The sequence below is a fragment of the Monodelphis domestica genome, chromosome 5, assembly GCF_027887165.1.
Source record: "Monodelphis domestica isolate mMonDom1 chromosome 5, mMonDom1.pri, whole genome shotgun sequence".
Lineage (NCBI taxonomy): Eukaryota > Metazoa > Chordata > Mammalia > Didelphimorphia > Didelphidae > Monodelphis > Monodelphis domestica.
The window spans coordinates 278,388,222-278,414,448 of NC_077231.1; the positions used below are offsets into that span (position 1 = coordinate 278,388,222).

The 26,227-nt window shown below is 40.3% G+C and overlaps 1 protein-coding gene across 1 annotated transcript in view; it reads right to left on the minus strand.

Moving 5' to 3' along the window:
• CRTAP (cartilage associated protein) overlaps nucleotides 1–25,146 on the minus strand; it is an 86,563-nt gene extending 61,417 nt beyond the window's left edge. The window contains exon 1 of the mRNA XM_001378522.5: nucleotides 24,209–25,146. Within this exon, the coding sequence (XP_001378559.2) occupies nucleotides 24,209–24,733 (525 nt within the window). The 5' untranslated portion in view covers nucleotides 24,734–25,146. The remainder of the gene's footprint in view (nucleotides 1–24,208) is intronic.
• Nucleotides 25,147–26,227: the final 1,081 nt, after the last annotated feature.

The following is a 26,227-nucleotide window of genomic DNA, read 5'->3' on the forward strand; positions in this document are numbered from 1 at the left end:
AAAGCTAGGAAGTGTCTGAGGCCAGATTTGAACCAAGGACACCCCCCCACCCCCATCTCTAGGCCTGACACTCAATCCACTGAGCCACCTATCTGCCCTACTCTTTGTGTGTGTGTGTCTCGCAATTCTTTGGAACCATATGGGTTCCACTTAAAATCTCTGCTCCCCAACTGTACTCTAATAAATTTATTGTATTTGAGATATGCATTTACTCATTCCAATCATATTTCATTCTCTACCTCAGGCATTATTGCCCTCAGGACTATTCAGGACATTAATAAAAGGTAAGATTATTAATCTCCATACATTAGTACGAACATAGAGCACAAGATGATATGACTTCTTCCCTCTGTACTGATACATAGTGAGGGGCAGTATAGCCCCTCAATTATCATCTATTACAATAGATGCATCAAATGTGAAAAATTCTTGATTTGTTATTTCACCATCCCTAAAGCATTTTTCAAGTCTATAATGAATTTTTCCATGTCACAACTGGACTTGTGGCCATCAGGCCTCCTAAAATTAGAAAGGCATGCCACACTTAGGACACTTGGGCTCTCTATCAGCCAATTCTGCAGTATCTTGTTAGAGGCATTCCTATTATGAAAGGGGTAACTGGTCCTCTTGTAATCCACCTTTCTAATATTCATTCCCCAAAAGATCATGAGATCTCTCCTAAGAAAGTTTCTAAACTGGGCCAATGACTTTTCTCTACCATGATCTACCTCATCCTATGCCTGCCATCAAGTGAAGCTTATCTGTCCCATCTAGTGGGGCTTTCCCTTTTTCCATATTCAGAAGAGGTTTTACTTAAAGAAAGTGGGTGTATGATCTTTGTCTCCAATGAATAATGCTCAGAAATGACCAAATAAAATAATGTTAAAAAAAAAAGAAAGAAAGTGGGTGTGCTTCCATACCTTCAATAAGGTTCAATCAATCTGTCTTCCAGTGACCTGTCAGGTATCTAGCATTAGATTGTTCACTTGATTTCACCATTTTATTAAAACCCCTGTCCACCTCACGTGGAGATTTATAAACCAATGTACAGTAAATATTCCCTGTTCGAATTTTTTCTTGTAACTGCTATAACCACATAACTCTAATAATCCCCAAAGCACATCTATAGTGGCTTGGTCTAACCCCACTTTCTCAGTGGACTATCTCATTATTCCCTAACTCAATGTCATTGTTCTTTAAAACTTTCATAATTCCTTCGTCCCATATTCAGGGTCCTTGCAAAGTATTGGCAAACCCTTGTACATCCACGGCATCTCAAGCCATCACCAGTCTTGACTTTTTTCTTGCCACTGGACATCAATGATTCTGGAAGAGAGAATGAAGCTGATAACTGTACAACTCTACTCACTTAAATCCAATTTATGCATTGCCAAAGACATTGCCAATGATGTCATTTTGGTCTGCTTGGTGAATGAAGGATGACAACCAGCCAAAGGTAGCAACCTTTTGCCACTATAATTATTGGAGGATTGTTTTGTTGCCTCACTATACCAATGTTTAACCAGTTACCAATGAACAATACACAGCTGGTCAAGCAATTTAAACAGATATGATATAGCTCAGCAGCCATAATAACCTACATCAAATTTAGCTATGAGCAAGCAACATCTTAGGGATAATTATAATAACATAAACAGTAACAAAACAGGTAGCATTCTCGTTGATGGCACTAATACCAAGCTTAGCTATTCATAAATGGTTGGCTCATGAATAAAGGTCCCACTGGATAAAATTTGAAAATAAAGCAATGGGGGAGAGGTGGAGGGGAGGGAAAAAACATGAATCATGTAACCATGGAAAAATATTCTAAATTGATTCATTAAATAAATTTTTTCAATAAATTTTTTAAAAAGTGAGAATGGAACTGAGGTCTCTCTAAACTTCCAATGAAACCTTTGCATTGTAGGACCAATTTCTACCTTCCTTTATACTTGGGAGCAAATGAGCTTTACTGTCAAGTCGTACTTAGATATGTTATATAAATGCAGCAAAATCTTTTATATCCATGAGTATAGCAATCATCAATAAACTATGTAAGAATATAAATAAAAAATAAACAATAAAGTAATTCCAAAATCAGCAGAATAAAAAAAATAAATCTTGCCTCAGAGTGAAAAATCATAGTATTTGGGACAACTGGTACACAAAATTATCTTCAAAATTAGCCATTATGGAGCTTAATTCAGATTCAACTCAAATGACAAAACAAATAATGATCATCGAATTATAAAAATTGGTTTAAAACGTAATGGACTTCTCCATTAGTGGCGGTGTAATGTCCCTGAACAATTTGCAGGGATCTAGGAGAAAAAAACACTATTCATAAGCAAAGGATAAACTATGGGAGTGGAAACACCGAGGAAAAGCAACTGCCTGAATACAGCGGTTGAGGGGACATGACAGAGGAGAGACTCTAAATGAACACTCTAATGCAAATATTATCAACATAGCAATGGGTTCAAATCAAGAAAACATGTAATGCCCAGTGGATCTACGCGTTGTCTATGGGGGGTGGGGGGGAGGAAAAGAAAATGATCTATGTCTTTAATGAATAATGCTTGGAAATGATCAAATAAAATATAATTTAAAAAATTGGTTTAAAAAATAAAAATAAATAAAATCTAATAATACTGATATCATGAGATCTTGGGCAATTTGGGAGAGAGGGGGACTAAAATAAGAGAAAAAAACTGATCCCAGAAAGAAATTCCCACATATAGCACTGACTAGCCTCCATTGCCCAAGAGCCAGTGTGTTACATTTCACCTCTCTCCCAAGGTTCTGCCATAAAAAGGGTTGCATTGTCTAGTCTTTGCCATTGGCTCCAGCCCTTCCAGGTGGTGTTCCCTCAAGTCAAATCTGATAGTCCAAAAGCCTGGTCTGAAAGTCCTGAGAAGCTTCAGATATACAGATCTGAGACACGGAGGAAGTCTTTTGTGCCCTGGTTCTAACCACTTAAGAGTCAGACTGGCTTTTACAAAGTGATACTAACTTCAAAGGTATCCTACCAAATAGGCAAACATTCTCCCTAATATGTGCGGAATAACCCACTCCTCCCAGAGCACCCCAAGGTCTACAAAGGAGAAAGAGATTCGGTTCCTAACTTAGCTCTATTCTTTCTCCCCCACTGGTTCATTTCATAGAATCTGTGCTAAGGCTTAACCTTCATCCTCTCTGGAAAGACAGCAAGACTGTCCCAGGCTGACAGTTTCAAAAACATAGTCTGTTCTGGCTGTATTGCCACTTAAGGGAGACTGCTTCCAGCGGTTCCATACTGGTGATGTGAGCATATGCAGCAAAGCCCCCATCACATTTTTTTTCATTTCTCCCTTTTATTTTTTATTTTTTATTTATTTCTTAACATTTCCCATCACTTTTGAAAATGATGATGGACCAATATTTCACTGTAAGAAATGAAGACAGGAACTGCTTCAAAGAAACCTGGGAAGATTTAGATGAAATAACAAAAAGTAAAATGAACAGAACCAAGAAAAAAATTTCAACAGAATAATAAGTAAAAATCTGTTTTGAAAGACTTTAGAATTGTGATCAACACAATGACCAATCATGATTCTAGTAGTAAAGTAAACTAACCTGTTCTTGAAAGAGAGAGTGGACTGCAAATGTCAAATGAAACATATTTGGTCATAGCCCAAGCAAGGAATTTGTTTTGCTTGGACTAGGAATATTTTGCTATATGGCTTTTGTTTTCCTTTCTTTTCCTGCTGGGGAGCATGCTGGGAAGGAGGGAAAGAAAAGAAATGCTTAGCAATTAAAAAAAATTAATTTAAAAAAGAAAGTGTAAGCATCCCTTCCATGTCATGATTTTTCCCAATTGTAGTTTCAATGTATTGCCAGGTGACAAATGAGAATTTGGGAGAATTTTGTGGAAGCCGCAGGTGACAGGCAAAGTGACACAGAAAAGTTTAGAAGCTCAGAAATGGATAAAATATGTGTATAGTATTATATAATATCAACATATTTTATCTTTTAATACCATAAATATACACAATTTCTTCTTTTTTTTCTTTCTTTCTTTCTTTTTTAAACCCTTACCTTCCATCTTGGAGTCAATACACAGTATTGACTCCAAGGCAGAAGAGTGGTAAGGGCAAGGCAATAGGGGTCAAGTGACTTGCCCAGGGTCCCACAGCTGGGAAGTGTCTGAGGCCAGATTTGAACCTAGGACCTCCCGTCTCTAGGCCTGGCTCTCAATCCACTGAGCTACCCAGCTGCCCCCTTCTTCTTCTTTTAAAGTCAAAATAAGTAAGAAGTTAAAATTTGCAAAAAGAATGTAAAAGCCAACAAATGACACACAAAGGTTAAAAATATCCAAGATATTTAATAAGATATCTAGAGATATCTTTAAAAGTTTAGTAATGCATAAATGCATATAAGGTATTAGAAATACCCAATAAAAGAAAAAGAGAAAATTTAGACTTCTCTGATACAAAGGGAAGGCCAGACATTTTACAGGAATTTTCCAGATTGGGGGAGAGCGCCTCTTAGGCTGCCACTACCACCCTTTTGATGTGGAAGAAAGAGCTATGTAATTTCTATCTTTGTATTATTATCTTTCCAGTACTTAGCAAAGTGCCTGGCACATAATAAGCACTTAATAAATGTTTACTGGCTTGATTTCTATTCACAGAGCTTATTACCATGCCTTGCACTTAATATGTGTTGGTTAAATTCCAGATATCCCCCCCAAAAGGCATAACCTCAATAATAGAAATGGGACATTTCTGCAGAGTTTAAGAGCAGCCATCTCATGATAGCCATTGTAAACCTCAAATTTCCTTAGACTTATAATTGTTGAAAATTTCACCATTGGGATATTTCATACTTGGAAAATTTCTTACTGATAGTCTATTGGAATGGGAACTCCATTGGCATGGGAGGTTCCTTCTCTTCCCTTCTTAAGATTACTTTAGGACAGAAACCCTTTGCTGAACAATGGAAAGGACTTTGATCTATGCTTAAGCATAGAACAGGAATTTCTTTGAGTCTTGATTGATTTAGAATTGATACAATGGAGATACTTGGAATCAATCTCCACCCTATTCAGTCCTAATAGGATTGAGTAAGGGCTGCAGCCTAGATCAAAATTTAATTATTCCAATCTCTACCATACTCAAGTTAACAGGATTTAGAAAGGGCTGGAACAAAGGAGTAAAGATTTAATCATTTGAAAAATATGACCTTCAACAGACATGTGCAAAAGCCAGAAACCTCTGGGCGGTCCTGGGTTAAGCGAGAGCCTCCATTGACAGGGAAATTGATGAAGAGTGATTGGTAGATGTGAGGACTGAGGGGAGGCAACTTGGATGGTGTCCTTAAAGATAGGAGGGTCTGGAGAGAGGGAGGTGGTTGAGTTTTTGGTCGGTGTGGTTCCTGGGCTCTGAGGAAGCTTGCTCTGAAGGAAGCGGAAGGTGGGGGCCTCTGAGACTGTTTCTCCATTTTGGACACGTGAGTGAAAGGGACTGATCTCTTTTCTTTGCCCCAGCTATCTAAGGGCTTGGGCCTTTTGGCCCAGCCTAAACAGAAGGGGGTATTTAAGCCCTATTCCCTTCTCTCCCCTTTCTCTCTCTCTATATATCTCTAATTCCTTTCTTGCTCCTATTGTAATTAAACTCCAAAAAAAGGCTGACGGCTGACTTGAGTTTTTCATTTAGGAATTACATAGCTGATTCCTTGGCGACCTTAAATTAATATATATCAGTCTGTTAAAGTGATTCCCTTGTAACACCATGGGGTTCTGGATCATGTGTATATCTCAGCGTATGTGCCCCTGGAGGATGAGGCTAACCTTGAGAGAAAGAGACAAGTATTCAGTTAGGAGGTGTGGATCCAATTCCTTTTCTGTCACCAAGGGGCTGTGTATCCTGGGGCATGTCTCTCCATCTCTCTGGGGCTCAGCGTCTTATGTGAAAAAAGGGGGGGGGGAGGGAGGGATAAAATAAATGTTCTCTAAAAGTCCCTTCCAGTTCCAACAGGCTAGGCACTATAATTCTATCTAAGGTCCAAATCTCTCTCTGATCACTTTACCCAGAGTGAGAAAGAGAATTAATCATCAGCTGTTTTTTCTTTTTGCCCTCCCTCTGGATCCCATGTAAGAAGTAATGATGGTACTCCACCTTTTCCCTCCTGCCTTACTTCCAAGGGATATAGAGCAAGCTAAGGCCCCATCCAGCCATCTGCTGTTTGGATGTTACAATGAAAATCACCCTAGGATACTCTATCCCCTCACACATTTTGCCTCAGTCTCTCTATCTTTCACTCTTTCTGTATCCTTTTCCTCTGTAGTTCATGGTCTCTCCCTGTAACTGTGTTCTCCCCCTTTTTTAATTTTTTTTTACTTTCAGTCTTTTTTTAAAAACTTTTTTACTTTTTACTTTCAGTTTTAGTAACATCTCTAAGACAGAAGGACAAGGGCTAGGCAAAAAGAGTTAAGTGACTTGCCCAAAGTCACGCAGCTCTGAAATTCAGATTTAAATCTGAGTCATCTGACTCCCCATTCTTTTGCCACAAAAACTAAGCCATCTCTGAACTCATCACCAAAACATTCCTAGCCTTAATTTCAGATAAAGAGGGTCCTGGGTTTGGGAGAACAGAAATAGAGGTGAGAAGGTTGCATTGTATGTATCACAGGGAAATTGTGTCAACCCCCAATCTCTCCACATGTGTAGTCCCTTTTCAGAAAAGATGGCATCTAGGATAATAATTCCTTTTCGGTTCATTTATTATCAAGCGTAACCTCCTGCCTCATAATAAAGAGATAGTTTCACAATGTACAATGGTTGAGTTCAAAGAACATTAGCGACTAAGCATACCACTACTGGGTCTGTATCCCAGAGATCGGCGATAAGGGGAAAGGACCTACCTGTACCAAAATATTTTTAGAAGCTCTTTTTGTAGTGGTGAAGAATTGGAAACTGGGTGGGTGTCCATCACTTGCGGAATGGATGAACAAGCTGTGATATACGGTTGTCCTGGAATACTATTGTGCCATAAGGAATGACAAACAAGACAAATTCAGAAAAAACCTGGAAAGGCTTACGTGAGCTGATGCAAGATGAAGTGAGGAGAACCAAGAGAACAATATATACAGCAACAGAAATACTGTATGATGATCAACTGTGAAGTACTGAACTATTATCAGCAAAACAAATCTCCAAGATAACTACAAGGGACTCATGTTGAAAATATTATCCATAGCCAAAGAAGAAACTATTAGAATGTGAGTACAGATCAAAGCATGCTACCTTCCACTGTATTTCCTTCATGATATTTTTATTGTATGTGTGATATGTGTCTTCTATCATGACATGAGCAATATGGAAATATGTATTGCATGAGGGTACAGGTAAAATATTTCAGACTATTCACTACCTGGGGGGTAGAAAGGGAGAAAATTTGAATTCTAAAAGGTCAAAAGACAATTATCAAAAATTGTTTCTACATGTAACTGAAAAAATTGGAAAAAAAGAAGAAAGAACATTGGACTGGGGATCAGAAATGTTGGGGTCTAGTCCCATCTATGCCTGTGTCTCTATGATTAATCATGAACAAGTGCTTTTACCTTTAAGAGTCTCTGTTTCTTTAACTGTGAAAGGAGAAGTATGAAGATGGGATTAACTCTCCCCTGCCCATTTTTAGATTTAATCACCAAGTATACACCCCACTTACACTTGAGTTGGGGAGGTCTGTGACCCACGTGTGCAATAGTGGGTGACAAATCAGAATCGACTGACTGCCCTCTGGGCAGTCCTAAGCAAAGCTTTAGCTGTAATTGGTCCATGTAAAATGGAAGGAAGTCACAGGAAGTGATGAAAAGGAATGATCTTTAAAAATGCCAAGAACTTCCTATGAAGAGGTCTTTCGTCTTCATCTTGATCTTGGAGGAGCTCTGGCTGAGGACCTTGGACTGCTATTTTCCTTAGAACTACCATGTGGGGTGAGTGAAAAAAGCTGACTCCTTTCCTGAATTTTCTTAAGGGACTAGTCTCTTGAGAGAGGCTTCCTGCATCCCCAGGTCCTTGGCACAAGGCTGAGGCCCCTCTGGCTAAGAACTAACTAGCCCTGCCTGGGTTGAGCCAGATGTCAGAGCAAAATATTTAGTGTGTAGCCTAGATTTCTTACCCTATCCTCTCTCTGATTTTCTTACTTTCACTCTTTCTATAATTTAGAAATAAATTACTATACAAAAATCATTTTGGAATTGATTAAATTCCAGGTGACCCTATTCTTAAATAATCTAGTCCAACCTTTTATATTAACCCCTTACAGAAGGCTTTACTTAAGATACTTAAGATAATCAAGGGAAACAAAGGTGTTAAAATCATTGAATTACTACATAAGTTGATAACTAAATATATCTGTAATACTTGAAGTACCTAAGGCACTAAAATTACTTAGGATACTTAAGTATGGAAGGTACTTAAGAACTTTATCACTATTAGAGCAATGAATAAGAGCTTGCTTGAGGAGAAAGCAGGGAGTAGAATGATATTAAAAAAAAAAACAGAACAAAATCAGGAGATAAGAAAGAGGAAGGGGGAAGCTGGGTGGCTCAGTGGATTGAAAGTCAGGCCCAGAGACAGGAGGTCCCGGGTTCAAATCTGACCTCAGACATGTCCTAGCTGTGTGACCCAGGGCAAGTCACTTAACCCCCATTGCCTAGCCCTTACCACTCTTCTGCCTTAGAACCAATACCCAGTATTGATTCTAAGACAGAAGGTGAGAATATTAAAAATAAAAGATTATTTTGGGAAGAGATCATAAGAGTTTTAAAAAAAAGAAAGAAAGAGGAATACACTGGGGAAAGAAAAAAGAGAGAAAATTGGGGGTAAATTATGTCCCATGAAGAGAAGCATAAGAATCAGTACAGTGGAGAGGAAGTTGGTAGGTGACAAGCAATGCGTGAGCCTTATTCTCATCAGAATTAGCACATAGTGGGAATAACATCCACATATAGTTAGCTATAGAAACCCATCTTACCCCATAGGAAAGTAAGAACGGCAAGGAGAACAAAAGGGAAACACCAACAAAAGGGAGGTTGAACTCCAGGAAGAGATCGAAACAAAAATATTTGTGAATAGGGGGAGGCTGGAAGGAAAGGAAGAGGAAGATAAATGGGAAAAAATAGGATGAAGGGAAACACAGTTTAGTAATCATAATGATTGTGAATGTGAATGGGGATGGGGATGAACTCACCCATAAAATGGAAGAGGATAACAGAATGGCTTTAAGCCAGAATCCCACAATATGCTCTCTACAAGAAACACATTTGAAGCAGGGAGATACACACAGAAAAGAGTAAGGATAGCAATTAGAATCTCAATCTGATTATAATGGAATAGAATACTATTGCATCATAAAAAATGACAAATAAGTTGATCACAAAAAAAAAAAAACAACTGGAAAGACTTATATGAAGCAATGCCAAGTGAAATGAAAAGAACCAGGAAAAGTTGTACATAGTAACAACAGTAATGTATAATGATCAACTGTGAATGTCCTTACTATTATCAGCAATGTAAGTCTAGGAAACTCCAAGGGACCCATGATAAAAAAGGCTATCTACTACTATAGAAGCAATTTGTATAATCTGAATGTATACTGAAGCATGGCATTCTTTATTTTATTTCCTCTATTAATTTTTCTTTAGTGCAAGTGATAGGTATCTTCTTTTAAAACATGATGAAAAATCAAAATACATATAGTTTAATAACACATACACAACTTATATCATATTACCTGCCTTCTTGGGGAAGACGTAGGGGTGAGAGGGAGAGAAAATGGATCAAAAAATGTCGGAAAGTGATTATTGAAAATTGTACTGACATAGACTGGAGAAAATAGTTTAAACTTTATTGTTGTTGTTTTTATAACCCTTACCTTCGGTCTTGGAATCACTACTGTGTATTGGTTCCAAGGCAGAAGAGTGGTAAGGGCTAGGCAATGGGGGTCAAGTGACTTGCCCAGGGTCACACAGCTGGGAAGTGTCTGAGGTCAGATTTGAATAAACTTTTTTTTAAAGGAGGAGACTTGCACTACCATCTCTACAATCTCTTTCTCCTCTAAAAATTTATAATTCTAAACAGGTCATGGGAGGAAGAGAAGTATGGATGGAGAACAGAGATGAAAAAGAAGGTGAAATGGTAGCTATAGTTTCAAGGACTCCTAGGTTCTGATCCTATTTTTTCTGAGAAGCTCTGTCCAGAGGCATCTTTCTGCCTCAGCAATCTCATCTGAAAAGCATGGGCTTTAAAAAGCATGTGTTTAAAACACATATACCCTTTTTCCTTGAAGGTGTTTATCTGAAAGTTTCCTCTCATGAATAAGAATGGATATAACAGTATAATGATACATAAATATGAAATATAATTATATCATAATATAAAGCTATAATCAGGGAAAACTGGGTAGCTCAGTGGATTGAGAGCCAGGCCCAAGAGATAGGAGGTCTTGGGTTCAATTCTGGCCTCAGATATTTCCTAGCTGTGTGACCCTGAGCAAGTCACTTAACCCCCATTGCCTAGCCCTTACTGCTCTTCTGCCTTGGAACCAATACATAGCATTGATTCTAAGTCAGAAGGTAAGGGTTGTTAAAAAAAAATAATTCTTTAAGGTGCTGGACATATATGATACCATATAATATTATTCATCATTCTCCCCTTCCAGTTCCATAAATACAAAAATTTGCCCACTGAGGATGCTGGGGATTTGGGGAATGGTGGTAGAGGGAAGAGACCTTCCATTTGTTCCCAACATACTAGTGGTATTCTTCCACCTCCACAAGAATCTACAGGGGTTTCCATCTTAAGGGAGGTCAGATCTTTCATTCAATTACTACAAACCATTCAACTAGAAGGAACGTTAGAAATTCAATCCAGTTCAATGCAGCAAATATTTTAAAGTTCAATAGTCAAGGTACTTAGGCAGTCATGCTAGCTGTTGGGAATACATGGATGAAAAATGTATTTTCCATATTTTCTGCCCTAAAGGAGACTGCAGTCTAATGGGAGGATATGCAACATAAACAAATATAAGGTGATGGAAACAAAGAAAAGAGTTTGACAAAGTATTCTAGGAAAATTTAAGGAGGAAAAAGCTGACTTTCAATTGACGAGATCAGAGCAAACTTTCTGGAAGAACTAAATGTTGCAGGGGGCGGGGAAATATTTCAACAAATGGAGTAAAAAAATGGGTGTGCATTCTAGACATGTAGTCTGAGCTACAGTCACAGGAAAATCCAGCATTAAAAAAAAAAAAGGAAGCATTAGTTCCCTTTTGGCCAGACTAGATGTCCATGAAATGAAATAGTGTGGAAATAATAGATGGATTATATAGGATGGAATTAGATCATAGAGGGCCTTAAATGCCAGAATAAGGAGTCTGCTTGATTTTAAAAGCAAGGAAGGTGGGGCAGGTGGATACCTCAGTGGATTGAGAGCCAGGCCTAGAGACAGGTGGTCCTGGGTTCATATTTGGCCTCAGACACTACCTAGCTGTGTGATCCTGGGCAAATCATTTAACCCCCATTGACTAGCCCTTACCACTCTTCTGCCTTAGAACCAAAACACAGTAAGGGTTTTTTAAAAAAGAAATTAAGGGGTTGTTGGTAGAAAAGTAACATGGTCAAACCTATCCACTAGGAAATTTATTTTGGCAGCTCTGTGAACTATGGATTAGAGAAGGAGAAACTAAAGTTAAGAAATAAGATCAGGGGCTGCAAAAAAGTCTATGTAATGACAGTCAGAATTAGGGTGGTGATCATGTGAGCTAAAGTCAGAGGTCATATGTTAGAATATTAGAATTGACAGGACTTGATTGATTGGATGTGGGAATGGAGTTGAAGCCAAGTCAAAGATACACCCAAGGTTTTGAGCATGGCAAAATGGAAGCACAATGGGGCCTTCAATAGTCAATAAGGAAAGACAGGTTTAGGATGTTAGACAATAAGTTTGTTTGGGGACAGATTGGATTTTAGGTACCAGCAAAAGAGATCCATCCAACAGTTAATACAGGACAAGAGTTTAGGTGAGAAATCTCTACTGGATATATAGATTTATGCTTAGAGGTGAACATGAAAATCACAGGAACGAAATAGTGAGTAAGAGAAGAGGAGAGGGCTGGGATGGAACCTAGAAATATAGCACACATTTAGAGTATTAAAGAAAGTCAACTATTTAAATAATTAACTAATTTAACCAATTAACTAATATAGTTATAAAAGAAAATTTAACTAATCAACTAAAAAGAAGTAAACATGAAATTCCTCCAATTCATTATTCCTTTTAGCACAATAGTATTCCATCACCAAAAAGTACCACAATTTGTTCAACCATTCCCCAATCAAAGGGCATCCCCTCATTTTCCAATCAAAGGGCAGGCAGTCATTTAAAGCCCATAATTCCAAATTGTCTTCCAAAATTGTTGGATCAATTCACAACTCCACCAGCAATGTATTAATGTCCCAATTTTGCCACCTCCCCTCCAACATTTATCACTTTCCTTTGCTGCCATATTGGCCAATCTGCTAGGTGTGAGGTGATACCTCAGAGTTGTTTTGATTTGCATTTGAATGACATCCATGAATTGATGATGAATGAAAGGAGCAGAACCAGGAGAACATTGTACACAGAGACTGATACATTGTGGTACAATCAAATGTAATGGACTTTTCTCCTAGCAGCAATGGAATGACCCAGGACAATTCTGGGACTTATGAGAAAGAACACTATCCACATCCAGAGGAAGAAACGTGGGAGAAGAAACACAGAGGAAAAACAACTGCTTGATCACATGGGTTGATGGGGATATGATTGAGGATGTAGACTCTAAACGATTACCCTAGTGTAATCATACAACCAGGGAAAAATATTCTAAATTAATTAAATAAATAAAATTTCAAAAATAAATACTTGAATGAATAAAAAAGAAAAAAGAAAAAGAAGCAAACATAGAAGAACCAGAAAAGAGTAGAAGCCAAAAGAATATCAGAAAGAGAATGACTCACCAGTTCAAATGCTACAAAATGCCCAAAGAGAATATGTCCAACCACCATTAGTCTTGACAATTAAGAGATTAGTGCTGACCTTGGAGGGAGTTGCTTCAGTAGAGAAGTAGGGATAGAAACCATATTGCAGGAGGTTGAAAGGTGCCTGAATAGAGAAGAGGGACTCAATCCCTTATATGGCAGATGAAGTCCAGAAAAACAAAATGTATCTAAGACACTTCTTTGGTGACTGCCAAAAGGGAAGCTAGAACCCAGACCCCTTCATAAAGTCTAATGTTCTTTCCATTGAACCATGTTGTTTCAGGCTGGCTATATTGATTACATTGGATTCATTCATATCTATCCTATTTCCCAAATTTGGGAGAGGCAATGCAGTAGGACAGAAAGAAGTCCTTCCATAAAGCTCTTGGAGTAAAAGACACTCCTCACAGAGAGTTTTAGGATGAAGAAATAAAAGTCATGTATAGACATATCAAAAAATATTCTAAATCACTATAGATTGGAGAAATGAAAACCATAACAATTCTAAGATACCATCTCACACCAATCAGATTAGCTAAAATGACAAGAAGGCAAAATGACAAATGTTGGAGGATATTGAAAAATAGGAACTCTAATACATTGTGAGTGGAGCTGTGAACTGATCCAACCATTTTGGAGAGCAATTTGAAATTACACCCAGAGAGTTATAAAACTGTATTTGCCCTCAAACTCAGCCATACCCTTGCTAAGTCTATTTCCCAAGGAGATCAGGGAAAAGGGGAAAGAACCCATATGTTCTAAAATATTTATAGCAGCTCTCTTTGTGGTGGCAAAGAATTGGAAATTCTTTTGGGGGGATAACTAAACAAATTGTGGTACATGAGTGTGATGAAATATTACTGAGCCATAAGAAACAATGAGATTAATTTTTTTAGAAACTTGGAAAGAACTACATGAAATAATGAACAAATTGTGAATGTTACCTCTGGAGAACAAACTGAAAAATGGAAATATGAAAGACATAATTTATACATACATATCTGTCTCCTTGATGACACCTATGATGCGGGAAGGGGAGAAAGAGGCTGAGACACATAAATAAATTCTATTAATATAAAAAAAATGTGGTAGGGCAGTGATGGTACAATTAAAAGCAATAAGGTTAGTTTTTTGGTTCCTGGAACAGAAACAATCTGAGTGCTAGAAACTTTTAATGTTGGGTTTTATGATGTTTCTTTGAAGCTAATTTTCCCCTTCCACTGTGAGCAGTGTTTGAGAAATAGTGTAAGAAGATTTTTTTTTTTAAACTCTTACCTTCCATCTTGGAATCAATACTGTGTGTTGGTTCCAAGGCAGAAGAGTGGTAAGGGCTAGGCAATGGGGGTCAAGTGACTTGCCCAGGGTCACACAGCTGGGAAGTGTCTGAGACCACATTTGAACCTAGGACCTCCCATCTCTAGGCCTGGCTCTCAATCTACTGAGCTACCCAGCTGCCCCCAGATGATTTGTTTTTTAAGTCCTATTGGTTCATTTGCTCCACTGGAAAGTCTTTAAATACACTAAAGGCAGAAAACTAGCTAGAGAATCAGCAGGACCACATGGTGATCATGGTTCAAAAGATCCTCTCTGGGAAGAAAAGAATACAGAGGAAAATATGACTGAAGTTCTGCTTCCCTCTTCACTTCGGTTTCTATTTCCATTTGTCTTTTGACAAAGTGAGATGAAATAATGATAAATGTGTCCAGTATTTTTAAGCCATAATTAAGAATCAATTTGTCAATAAATCATCAGGGCAAGTACATCAGAACCTTAAGGAAATCTTGAGATCGATGGCTGCTTTTAGCCCCATTCAAAAAAAAAGGGAATCCACAGGGAGGCTCTGAATAGTATAGTATGGATCTTTCAAATTGAGCCAATTGATGAAATTATTTAAAAAAAAAAGAAGAAGAAGAAGAAAGTACCTAAACTCTTAAGCAACTATGCAGAAAGAGAAGCAACATGGTTTCTTTCTTTTTCTGGTAAGAGAAAAAAGAGGAAGACATGAGCAGAGGAGTCTAGGAAAATGGATGACCAGAGGACAGTGTAGATGAGCTCCTGGGGTATAGTGTAATCAGGGTAGGGATATAGACTGGATGGCTCTGTTGAAAGTTGGCTTTGAGAACTGGTGATCTCCCTGATTCTCACTGGCTGTCTTCTGTTTGCTCTTCTGTGGCTGCCACCTGATGGTTCATTTCTTCTAGAACATCACTGCCCTGCTGTACCTTGCCTACATTTGGAGCCATATGGAAGAGCTGCCTCTCCTCAAAGCCTGTATTTGAAGCTGTTGGTGCCCTCTTTCCTGATGCTCTGATGTACCTACAGTGCCTTCATGGGTGTCCTATAATGCCTACATTCACCTGGGTAGGATGGGGAGCCACAGGAAAGCTGCTTCACTTGTGTCTCCCCCCTGGTGGTTACCCTGCTGTGCTCTGACTGGACCATCATCATGGGTGCACGACCCAAGGCCAGATATACCCCATGACAAGACTGAATGTTGGCCCTTGTCTATACCAATGTGACAGCTCTGCTCTATGCACTCATCTGTAGTTTCTGCAGTTGGGAAGTCACCCCAGGGGACTGAGTATGCAAGGAAATAGCTATTCTCTGGATACTGGGTGACCCACCCCCCTTGCAACCGTAAGGATAACCAATGGAGGAGGGGATGGGGAGGCTGATCAGTATACAAGATACTGTCCCTCTTTCAGTCTTGCCCTGTCCTTTAGGCACTGGTATCTTAGCATTCAAGAGTAGGAAAGGAATGGACTCAATTCTCTTCCCTTTCCAGGAAACTCCTTGTGGAATGGTGAATCCTGTGTCCCTCCCCTCTCAAGCTGAGGGAGAAGACCCAGTCCTGGACTAAAGATCTCTCATCACATCAGAGAAATAGGACACAAATATAAAAGTCCCAAATGAACAAACGAATTTAACTCAAACCCACTGTACTCCTGTGGAGGGAGTGGGAGTGAAGGAAGACTAGGATAGACATTGGAATGGGGTGAATTGAACAAGCACAGCTTTCGGGGAGGAGGCAAGTTTTCTGAGTTAGATTTTTAATGGATAAAAATTGTTTTTTTGTTTTTAAACCCTTACCTTCCCTTAAAATCAATACTATATATTGGTTCCAAGGCAGAAGAGTGGTAAGGGCGAGGCAATGGGAGTTAAGTGACTTGCCCAGGGTCACACAGCTGGGAAGTGTCTGAGGCCACATTTGAACCTAGGACTACCCCCCTCCCCCCAAACCCGTCTCTAGAATTGGCTCTCTATCCACTGAGCCACCCAGCTGCCCCCTACCAATTGGCTCTGGCGTCATTAAGGTCTCCCATGTTCACTTTCTTGTAGTCCTGCCTCTTACTCCCTGAGCTGAAAAGGACTGGGTCCAAATGTCTGGAGATTCCATTCCTCCCTGCTTATCTACTACCTTTGTTATATTTACCTAATGGGAGAAGGAGGAATTGTTCCTTTCAGGTGAATACTAAAATTGGATTCTGGGGAAGTTGGAACAGGATGGGACTGAGCCCAGGGCAAGACTGAATTCCTTAATTCACCTCTCTCAGTTTCAGCAGCTGCTTCTGATTCCCTTTTGAAAGTGGCTAACATCACTAGACCCTCAGCAGATGATCCTGAGTTGAATTCCAACCTGGTCACTTATTTTATTTGGTTCTGATTACAAGGCTCTGGATCTATGATGAGGGTAAATAACTCAGAGTGGTTTAATTAAAGGAAGGCAGGATTTGAAGTGAGAACACTCATGTTTATATCTTGGTTCATGCTAGCTAGGTGACCTTAAGCAAGTCCCAGTCTTTCTGTAAAAATATCTATAAAACGAGGAAGTTGGACCAGATTCCTTCCAGCACTAAATCTGTGATTCCTCACTCCTCAGACTAGAGAACTAATCCATTTTCTGAGGGCCATAAATTTCATAATCTCTGTTGATCGTACAATATTGACAGGTCCCATTTAAGCTTGCTAAGGAAATGGTCCAACATACAAACATAAAGCCAGAAATCACGAATATAACGAAATAAACTGGCTCAGAAAAGCTCCAGAGAGATGTACGGAGACTGAACAATGTAGATGAATATCAGAGAATTATTTTTAAAAATATATGTATTTTGTTCAATCAAAAGAAAATTATTATCAGAATTAGATTATCAGAAAATGTCATATGCTACATCATTGATTTAAAGGTATTGTTTTAGGGGACAGCTGGATGGCTCAGTGAATTGAAAGCCAGTCCTAGAGATGGAAGGTCCTGGATTCAAAAATGACCTCAGACACTTCCTAGCTGTGTGACCTTGGAAAAATCAATTGATCCCACTTGCCTACCCTTTTCTAATCTTCTGCTTTGGAACTGAAATGCGATATTGTTCTAAAATGAAAGATAAAGTTTTTTTAAATAAATAAACAAATATAATATAAATATTTCCAATTAAAATTCAAGTCCATATTTTGGCAAATTAAAGGTCAGGTGTTTTGGTTTGGTATGGCTTTTTGAGAAGAAGATGGGAAATGAGAAAAGGAGACAGCTCAGTGGGGTTCAGCAGGTAGAGAGCCAGACCTGGAGATGGGAAAGGTCTTCGATTCAAATCTGGTCTCATACACTTGCCAGCTACGTGACACTGAGCAAGTCACTTAACCCCAGTTGTCTCACCCATACCTCTCGTCTGGTCTGCCTTGGAACCAGTAATTAGTATCAAGTCTAAGACAGAAGGTGAGGATTTAAAAAAAAGAAAGATGGTGAGAAGGAAAAGAGGAAACGAGAAAACACAAAGGATAAGATATATGCTAACAAAGAGAGGAAAAGGAGAAAGATATAAAGACTTGTATGCAGCAAGAAACAGACAGATGGAATTTTTTTTTATGTGTATACATGATGGAGAGAGAGAGAGAGATGGGGGAGAGACAGAGAGAGAAACAGAGACAGAGAGAGATGGGGAGAGACAGGGAAGAGGAGAGGGAGAGAGAGAAAGAAAGAAAGAGGGAGTAGGCAGGGATGGAGAGACAGACAGACAAAGAGAGGAGAGGAGAGGGAGGGAGGGAAAGGAAGGGAGAGAAAGAGCAGGGAGAGGGTGGGAGACAGAGACAGAGAAGGAGAAAGAGGCAAGTAGCTCTTCCCAGAACTTGCTAATTCTTAGGCTAGGGCCTTCAGAGGGCTGTCACCTCTTCACTATCATTATAAATGCTAATTAGCTAATTGAGCACTCATCAGAAATCTTCCAACAATCTCTTCTGAAGAGGATGACAACAGTCATCCACCAAGGAGAAAGCAACGCTCTGGGGTGCAAAAGTAGCCGTTAGTGCAATATTGGCTAGAAAATCATATGACATTTGTTAGTAGTTACCTCCTCCCTGTCCCCACCCGCCCCAATCCTACTCAGACCACATCAGAGTGCTGTGTTCAATTCTGAGAGTAATCTCAATAAGCCTTTCACAAAGTGGAGTGCTGCCAGAAAAAAAGTGATCAGGAGGCTGCTCAGATGAAGAATTCTAGCATGTGAGAATACGTCAGAGGAACTGGAAATGTTAAGCAGTTTGTTTGGGAGAACAGAAACCATGAAACTTTTAAACAATTAGACGTATCCACAGAGACATTTCAGCAGGACGTTAGTAGGATGCCCATCAATAGAGTTTTTCTAGGTAGAGTTTGGATGGATCAATCATTGGCTGAGAATGTCACAACGGGGATTCCTTCCTCTTCATTTACTGATTGGATTAGAAGGCTTCAACCAGAGATTACTTCCAAAACAATATTCTGTGATCCTGATTGTTTTCACAACCTTCAAAAAGAACTCAAAATTAAGCCCCTTGGGAGACAGCTAGTAGATCTCAAACAACAAAATAGCATCTAAAGTTCACACAACTAAATAATGTCCTCTTTTACACCAAGACACCTTAGGGACATTGTAAAAGCTAAATAGTCTTTTTATTTTTATTTATTTTAATTTTTTTATTCTTTTGAAACCCTTACCTTCTGTCTTGGAGCCAATACTATGTACTGGTTCTAAGCCAGAAGAGTGGTAAAAGCTAGGCAATGGGGGTTAAGTGACTTACCCAGGGTCACACAGCTGGGAAGTGTCTGAGACCACAGTTGAACCCAGGACTCCCCATCTCTAGGCTTGGCTCTCAATCCACTGAACCACCCAGCTGCCCCCTAAATAGTCATCTTTATTTCATTAACTATTTCCCAATTACATGTAAAACAAATTTTAACATTAACTTTTTAAAAATTTGAGTTCCAAATTTTCTTCCTACCTCTACACTTTTCAACCCACTAAGAAAGCAAGTGACATGATACTGACAATCTAAAATCTTAACAGATCCTAGGCATAAAGTTCCTTCCTCTTCAACAGAGCAGTTTCACAGTGATATCTTTCCACCCAGAAAATATAACCAAAGTATTCACTTGCCATATTCATATTTATATAGCTCTTTAAGGTTTGTGACAACCACAATAGTAATTATAGCTAGAATTTATATATTTCTTTATGATTTACAAAGTAATTTATGTGTTAACTCATTTATAAATCAGTCATCATTCCTCAGGAATTAAAATTATAATAACTGTTATATCTTATATTTGTACAATGCTTTATGATTCTCAAAGAATATTCCTATACATTGTTACCTTGAACCCCAATATTTTGGAGTATTTGCTGATCCCACTATTAGAGATCTTCATATGACCTATTATTTTCCACTTGGAAGATAACTTCAGAATGGATTCAGCTTTTACACTTGGTTTCTAAACTCCCATATCTTATGTATTTGATCTTAGCTAAAAGGTTGAGAAGTGAACTCCCATTTATTATGGACTCAAAATATTGTGTCATATGATTTTGCAATCCATCCAAGGATCTACCTGATATCAAAAGGTATGTGCTATGATTAAAAATGAACCTGTGGGTAACTTGACCCAGAAATGTCACTTTTCACGAGTCCCCAAGCAATAAAGTTAAAGTTATCTTCTGCCATATGCTCAGTCTTAAAGGTTGGGAGCCCATGGTGTAGGCCAGTAACAGATCTGTAGCCTATAAAACAGGAGATTTCTCAGATTGCCAGGATATCATAAATCTCTTCAGTTCAACTGAGGAATCACTAATTACAAGGTTCCATGCCAGATCTTACCAAAAGGTCTGAAGATTTTAAAAATATGGTGCCTATCTTTAAGGGACTTCTTCTTTTTCTCCTAGTCCTCTCCTTGGGTTGGATAGATTGTGTTAAGATAAAGGCTTTACTCTCATCATCTTGAAGACTAACTTTTATGTGTCCTATGTTGGCAAATGAACAGTGACCACAGTGGTACCCAACAAGGTGTGTATGTGTTGGGAACTCCTGAATAGCCGTGGATCCTTCCTACAGAAGCTTGTTCTTGTACCTTTTTACAATGACAGGTCCAATGAGGTGGTACCAGAAAAATCAATCCCACAAAACTTGAAGGAAGGGGCAGTCAACAAGCTGAAAACTCAATATGAATGAGACATAGAAGAAACAAAGGTAAATGTGATCTTAGCCTGCAGTAATAGAAGTACAATGTCTAGAAGAAGGGTAGTGATGGTCTTCTTGTATTCTAACCTGGGCAGACCACATCTAGGTACTACAAGCAATCCTGGGCTCCATATTTGAAAGGACCTTTACAAGCTTGAATGTCTATGGAGGAGGATGACGACCCAGTTGGTAAGAAGACTAGAAATCATGCCATATTTTATCCAGTTGGAGGAACTGGAGATATTTAGTCTAGAGAAGAGAAGTGGGGGAGGAATTATAACTTTCTTCTGAAGAGCTGTCTCATGAAGGAGGATTCAACTGGCTCTGCTTGATCTAAGAGCTGTATAGGAAGAAGTTGAAGAGAGGTAGATTTCACATTAATGTAAAGGAAAGCTACCCAAAAAGTCGAGCTTTCCAACAGGGGAATGGGAGATTCTCAAGTAGAAATGGGATATCCTCTTTTGTGGGAATGTTATAAGGAGAGTTTCTTATTCAAATAGCAATTGGACTGCATAAACTAAATTCAATTCAATCCAATATAATATAAATTAAAGAGGAAAAAAGCAATTGCATCTAGGAGATGAGGGAGGTTTCAGGCAGGACCTCAGCTGAGCCTTAAAGGAAACTAGAGATTCTAATAGGCAAAATAGATGAGGGAGTATGTTCTGAACATGAACCAGCTTGTAAAAGGGGATGCAATATGGCATTTCAAATTTGGGAAATAGTTAGTGAGTAGTTTATCTTAAACATAGAACTGTGAAGGGGACTCATAATTATGTTATCCTTTGAGATTCTGAGATCGAGGGGACAGGTGGGCATGGAGACACTCACACAGTTCTCACTCCCTTCTTAGTTGGGAGCCTACAGTTTGGAAACATTTCCATGGATGTTCCTGGTAAGTATTGCAGAGGCTTCTTAGGAGGAGGGATATAGCAGGCACCTTTGGATGCCCTCTGGGAAGAAGAGCTGATACTGGGATTCTATCCATATAATGAAGGAGTTAATACTTGACATGCCACCTCTCAAACATCACCAATTCTTGTCTAATTTTTCATTGTGAAGGGTTCTAACTCATTTGGAAATCAATTGTACATTAGGATAAGGAAATCCAAGTTGAGAGCCACCATCATTGATGTAAACCTAGAAAAAGCATTCAATTGTTTTTGAGAATAGCTGTTAAATACCAATATTCTCAGTAATGAGTCAAATACAACCAACAATTGACACTAAGGGGGCAACTTGGTAGCTCAGTGGATAGAGAGCAAGACCTGGAGATCCTGGAGATAGGAGGTCCTGGGTTCAAATCTAGCCTCACTTTCTAGCTGTGTGACCCTGGCAAGCCAAATAATATCAATCTATACTATATATATACTTCTATACTACATATCAATTCTAAGATGAAAAGTAAGGATTTGGTTTTTTTTTTTTAGTTAACACTAAGCACTAGGTCTTCATTTCTGGATAAACACAGTTGTTTAAACAGTTTTATGACTGCTAAAAAATTCTATGTTTACATACAGGTTAAACTTCATTTTTATCATCAATAAAAATTTATGAGGCCTGCACTTGGTAGGATTTCTTTTTCTTATTTTAATCTTTTCCATCTGTCTTTGAATCAGTACTAAGTATTGGTTCCAAGGCAGAAGAGTCATAAAGGTAAGGTGTTTTGGGGTTGTGACTTGCCCAGGATCTCACAGCTAGAAAGTGCCTAAGGCTAGATTTGAATCCAGGACCCCCCATCTCCAGGTCTGGCACTCTATCTACTAAGCCACCTAGCTGCCCTCTTCAGTAGGATTTCTAAACAAGTCACTCACTACTGAAGAAACCTGGATGCCTCTTCTCTATCTCTGAAAATGAGTAAATATGTACTTTACTAGCTGTTTGCCTCAGTTCTCATCTGTAAAATGAACTAGAGAAGGAAATGATAAACTACTCCAATTTCTCTGACAAGAAAACCACCAAACAGTCACAGAGAGTCAGCATGACTGGCAAATGACTGAATAATATAAACAAATTCAGTAGAGATTAATTAGCATTAAAGGGAGGTAGGGTGGAGAAAGGCTTTTTTGTTAATATTGTTGCAGATCAGATTTTAGCTGGAGGGGGTCAGAAGACAGAAAGGATGGAGAGAATTCCAGGCAGGGGGAACAGCAAGTGGCAATGCCCAGAGATGGGAAATGGAGTTTCTTATCAAAGAAGCCAGCGTCACTGGATCCAGGAGGGGACTGAGCTATGAAATAACTGGCAAAGTAAGAAGGAGCCAAGTTATGAAGGGCTTCGAAGGCCAAGGAGAGGTTTGATTAGCAGAGAGACTGCTGTGTAGGAGAAAGATGAGAATTAAGGATTTTCCAGAGCCTGGTATAGTGTGTGTAATAAATGCTTCTTGAAATGAGCTGAATGAAACTGGAAGAGGTCAGACAAAAGGTGAATAGACTATGCCCACATGGGAGGCTGAATCAATAATGTGCATGGACCTGTGGGTTGGTGAGAAAGAACAGGACTGGGCACAGAGATGAGATTCTTTGTTCTGGCATAGTTTAAACTCCAGGGGCTCTGAGATCTCATCTAAGATTTTGCAAAGACAGGTGCACCTTGGGGCTGATTAAGAAATGACTAAGAAGACCAGAGGAAATAGAGGAGAGAGCACTGGCTTTGGAGGCAGAGGAATTTGAGTTAAAATCTGAGTTCAGACTCTACTCCCTATGACATTGGGCAAATCACTTAGCCTTTCTTGACCTCAGTTTCCTCATCTGTAAAATGAATGGGGTTGGACTAGATAGGTTCTCTTTTCCTGTCCATCTCTAGGCCTATGATCTGAGGATAAGTAATGTAGGAAGACTGCTCTGAAATAAATGAATGAAGCACTGAATAAACATTTACTACTAAGTAGGGCAGTGGATAGAGCAATGATCTGGAATCAGGAAGATCCATCTTTAATGAGCTCTAAAACAGCCTAGCAGTACTAGCAGTACGAGCCTGGGCAAGTCACTTAGTCCTGTTTGCCTCAGTTTCCTAGAGAAGGAAATGGCCAACCACTCCAATATCTCTGCCAAGAAAACCCCAAAATGGGGTCCTGAAGAGTCTGACAGAACTGAAACGACTCTACAACAACCTATGTACAAAACTCTGGGGATACAAATCTAAAATGGAGCCGGTGCCAGCCCTGAAGGAATTCCAGCCCTGAAGGAGGAGACAAGAAAAGCTTAGAGTAGGAGGGCACTTTCTGGTGTGGCTGGGTACACCCGCCCAAGCAGCCAAGGTAGTCTTTGATGGCGTTATTATTCCAGTCCATGCCTTCATTATGGTTACAGAACCAGGGACGAGGGCAGAGGGTGAAGGAGGAGCGTAAGTATATTAAAACGTTGGGGTGTGTTCTTGATTTGCCACGTCCATAAAAGAGATTTTTTAGGAAAAAGAAGTTGAAGGGCTTCAGTCATTTCTTTGGGTGGGTGTGGGTTTTCTCGCCGGTAAAAAGAGGGGTTTGGGCTCGTAACTTCTAAGGTCCCTTCCAAGCCTAAAGCCAAAATGCTAGGGATTGGGTTCGGGGCTGCAGAGGGGGCTGGGTTTACTTGGGAGAAAGGTGTAGGCAGGGCGTCCGGAGGAAAGGCGGGCGGAGGTGGAGGGGGCGGGCAGGGGGGAGAGGGGAGGAGCGCTTACCTTAAAGTAGGCGTACTGGAGGAACTTATAGGGCTCTCGCCGCTGGAACTCATCCAGCACCTCTCGGCTGGGCTGAGACTGGCGGAAGGCCGGGAGCCCCTGCTTGCAGCGCTTGAGGCACTTGGCGCGGTGCAGCAGATCCCCAAAGAGCCTCAGCTCGGGGAAGCCGGCGAACCTGTCACTGTCCTGGGGCTCGGGGTCGCGGGTAGGGTTAGGGGCCGGCGCGGGCGCGTCCCTGTCCATGCGCACCGTGCTGCAGTTGAGGTGACAGAAAGCCTCGCTGTCCCGCAGCAGACGGTGCAGACGCATGCTGATCTCGAGGTAGCCCACACTTTCGGCCCAGTTCTCCAGGCCGTACTGGTCCAGGCCGTACTTGTAGGCAGACTCCAGGGGCATCAGCTCGTCCCGAGGGAAGCTGCGAAAGCTGTAACGCTCGTATTGTGCCCACCCTGGGCTCAGGGAGCAGAAGCACAGGGCGCAGAGCACCCCGAGGCCAGGGGTCCCGCCAGGGCCGCCTGGCCCCATCCCGCTGCCGTAGCTGCCCTAACCAGAGGCCTTCCCTACCAGACTTGCCTCTCTCCCTACGTGTCTATCCCACGGAGGGTGCCTGCCTGCCTGACTCGGGGTTTCGGTCCGGGCGACCACCACGTAGCCAAAGAGGAAGAGAGGAGGGAAGGGGGTGGGAGAAGGGCAGGAAGAGGGGTCAGGAACGCCGCAGGAGAGTTTTCTCTTCCCACTCCGGACCCCAATGGCTCGCCCCTCTCCCTACCCCAACTGGGGGTGCCTGCCTGCCTGTCTTGTCGGGGTGTCGGCCTGGGAGACCACCACGTAGCCAAAGAGGAAGAGGGGAGGGAGAGGGGGAAGAGCAGGAAGAGGGTTCAGGAATGCAGGAGGAGAGTTTTCACTTTGCCCTCCCACTCCGGGCCTCTCCTGGTAGGACTTTCCTCGCTCGGGCGGGATTTAGGGAAAGATTGACAACTTGTGGCTGCCTAGAGCTGGGAGGCGCCGGGGCTTCAGTCGGGCTACTACAGCCACTGCCACTCTGGCCAGAGTGGGAAAGTTCTTCTCTAGAAAGGGGGATGCTAGATCTGACTGGGTTCGCTCTCAACTCTCCCAGCCCATAACCAAGAATGCCTTCCCCTCACTTCTCCATCTTTGGAGTCCTACCCACTTTATTCCGAAGTTTAAATATTCACACCATTCCCAGATTCCCTAGTCAGTCAACAAACATGTGTTAAGCACTACTATGTGCTAGGATAAGCCAAAAATGATCTCTTCCCAAAATAATCTTTTATTTTTAATATTCTCACCTTCTGTCTTAGAATCAATACTGTGTATTGGTTCCAAAGCAGAAGAGTGGTAAGGGCTAGGCAAGGGGGGTTAAGGGATTTGCCCAGGGTCACACAGCTAGGAAGTATCTGGGGTCAAATTTGAACCCAGGACCTCCCATTTCCAGGCGTGGTTCTCTATCCACTGAGCCATCTAATTCCCTTCTTCCCAAATGTTCATCACTCCCTACCACTATTCAGCTCTTTATCCTTTTCTACTTTTAGCTATAAATTATTTGCAAATGTTACCTATTTTGCTTATTAAATTTTAAACTCTGAAATCAGAGAGCTGGCTGGTCCTTATTTATCTTGGATCACAGATTTATAGTTGGAAGAAACCTTAGCAGCCACAATTTAACAAGAAGGAATTGATCCCTAAAAAGATTAAATGAAGTACCACAGCTAATAAGTCTGAAGTAGAATTTGAACCCAGGAATTCCTGACTTCCAAGACCAGTTGCTTATCCCTATACCGCATTACCTCATTGCCTAGCATTGTGACCTCTATATAAGAAATATTTGTAAGACTGAATGAAAATGAACATGTGGCCCAATCACAATCGTTTTCAAGGCACTTTCAGATACATTTTTACTTGATCTATCAAACAACCTCTTGAGGTTGTAAGTAGAGGTATCATTCCCATTTTCAGTAGATAAAACTGAGTCTTAGAGTGTGTGGTTTGCCCAATAAT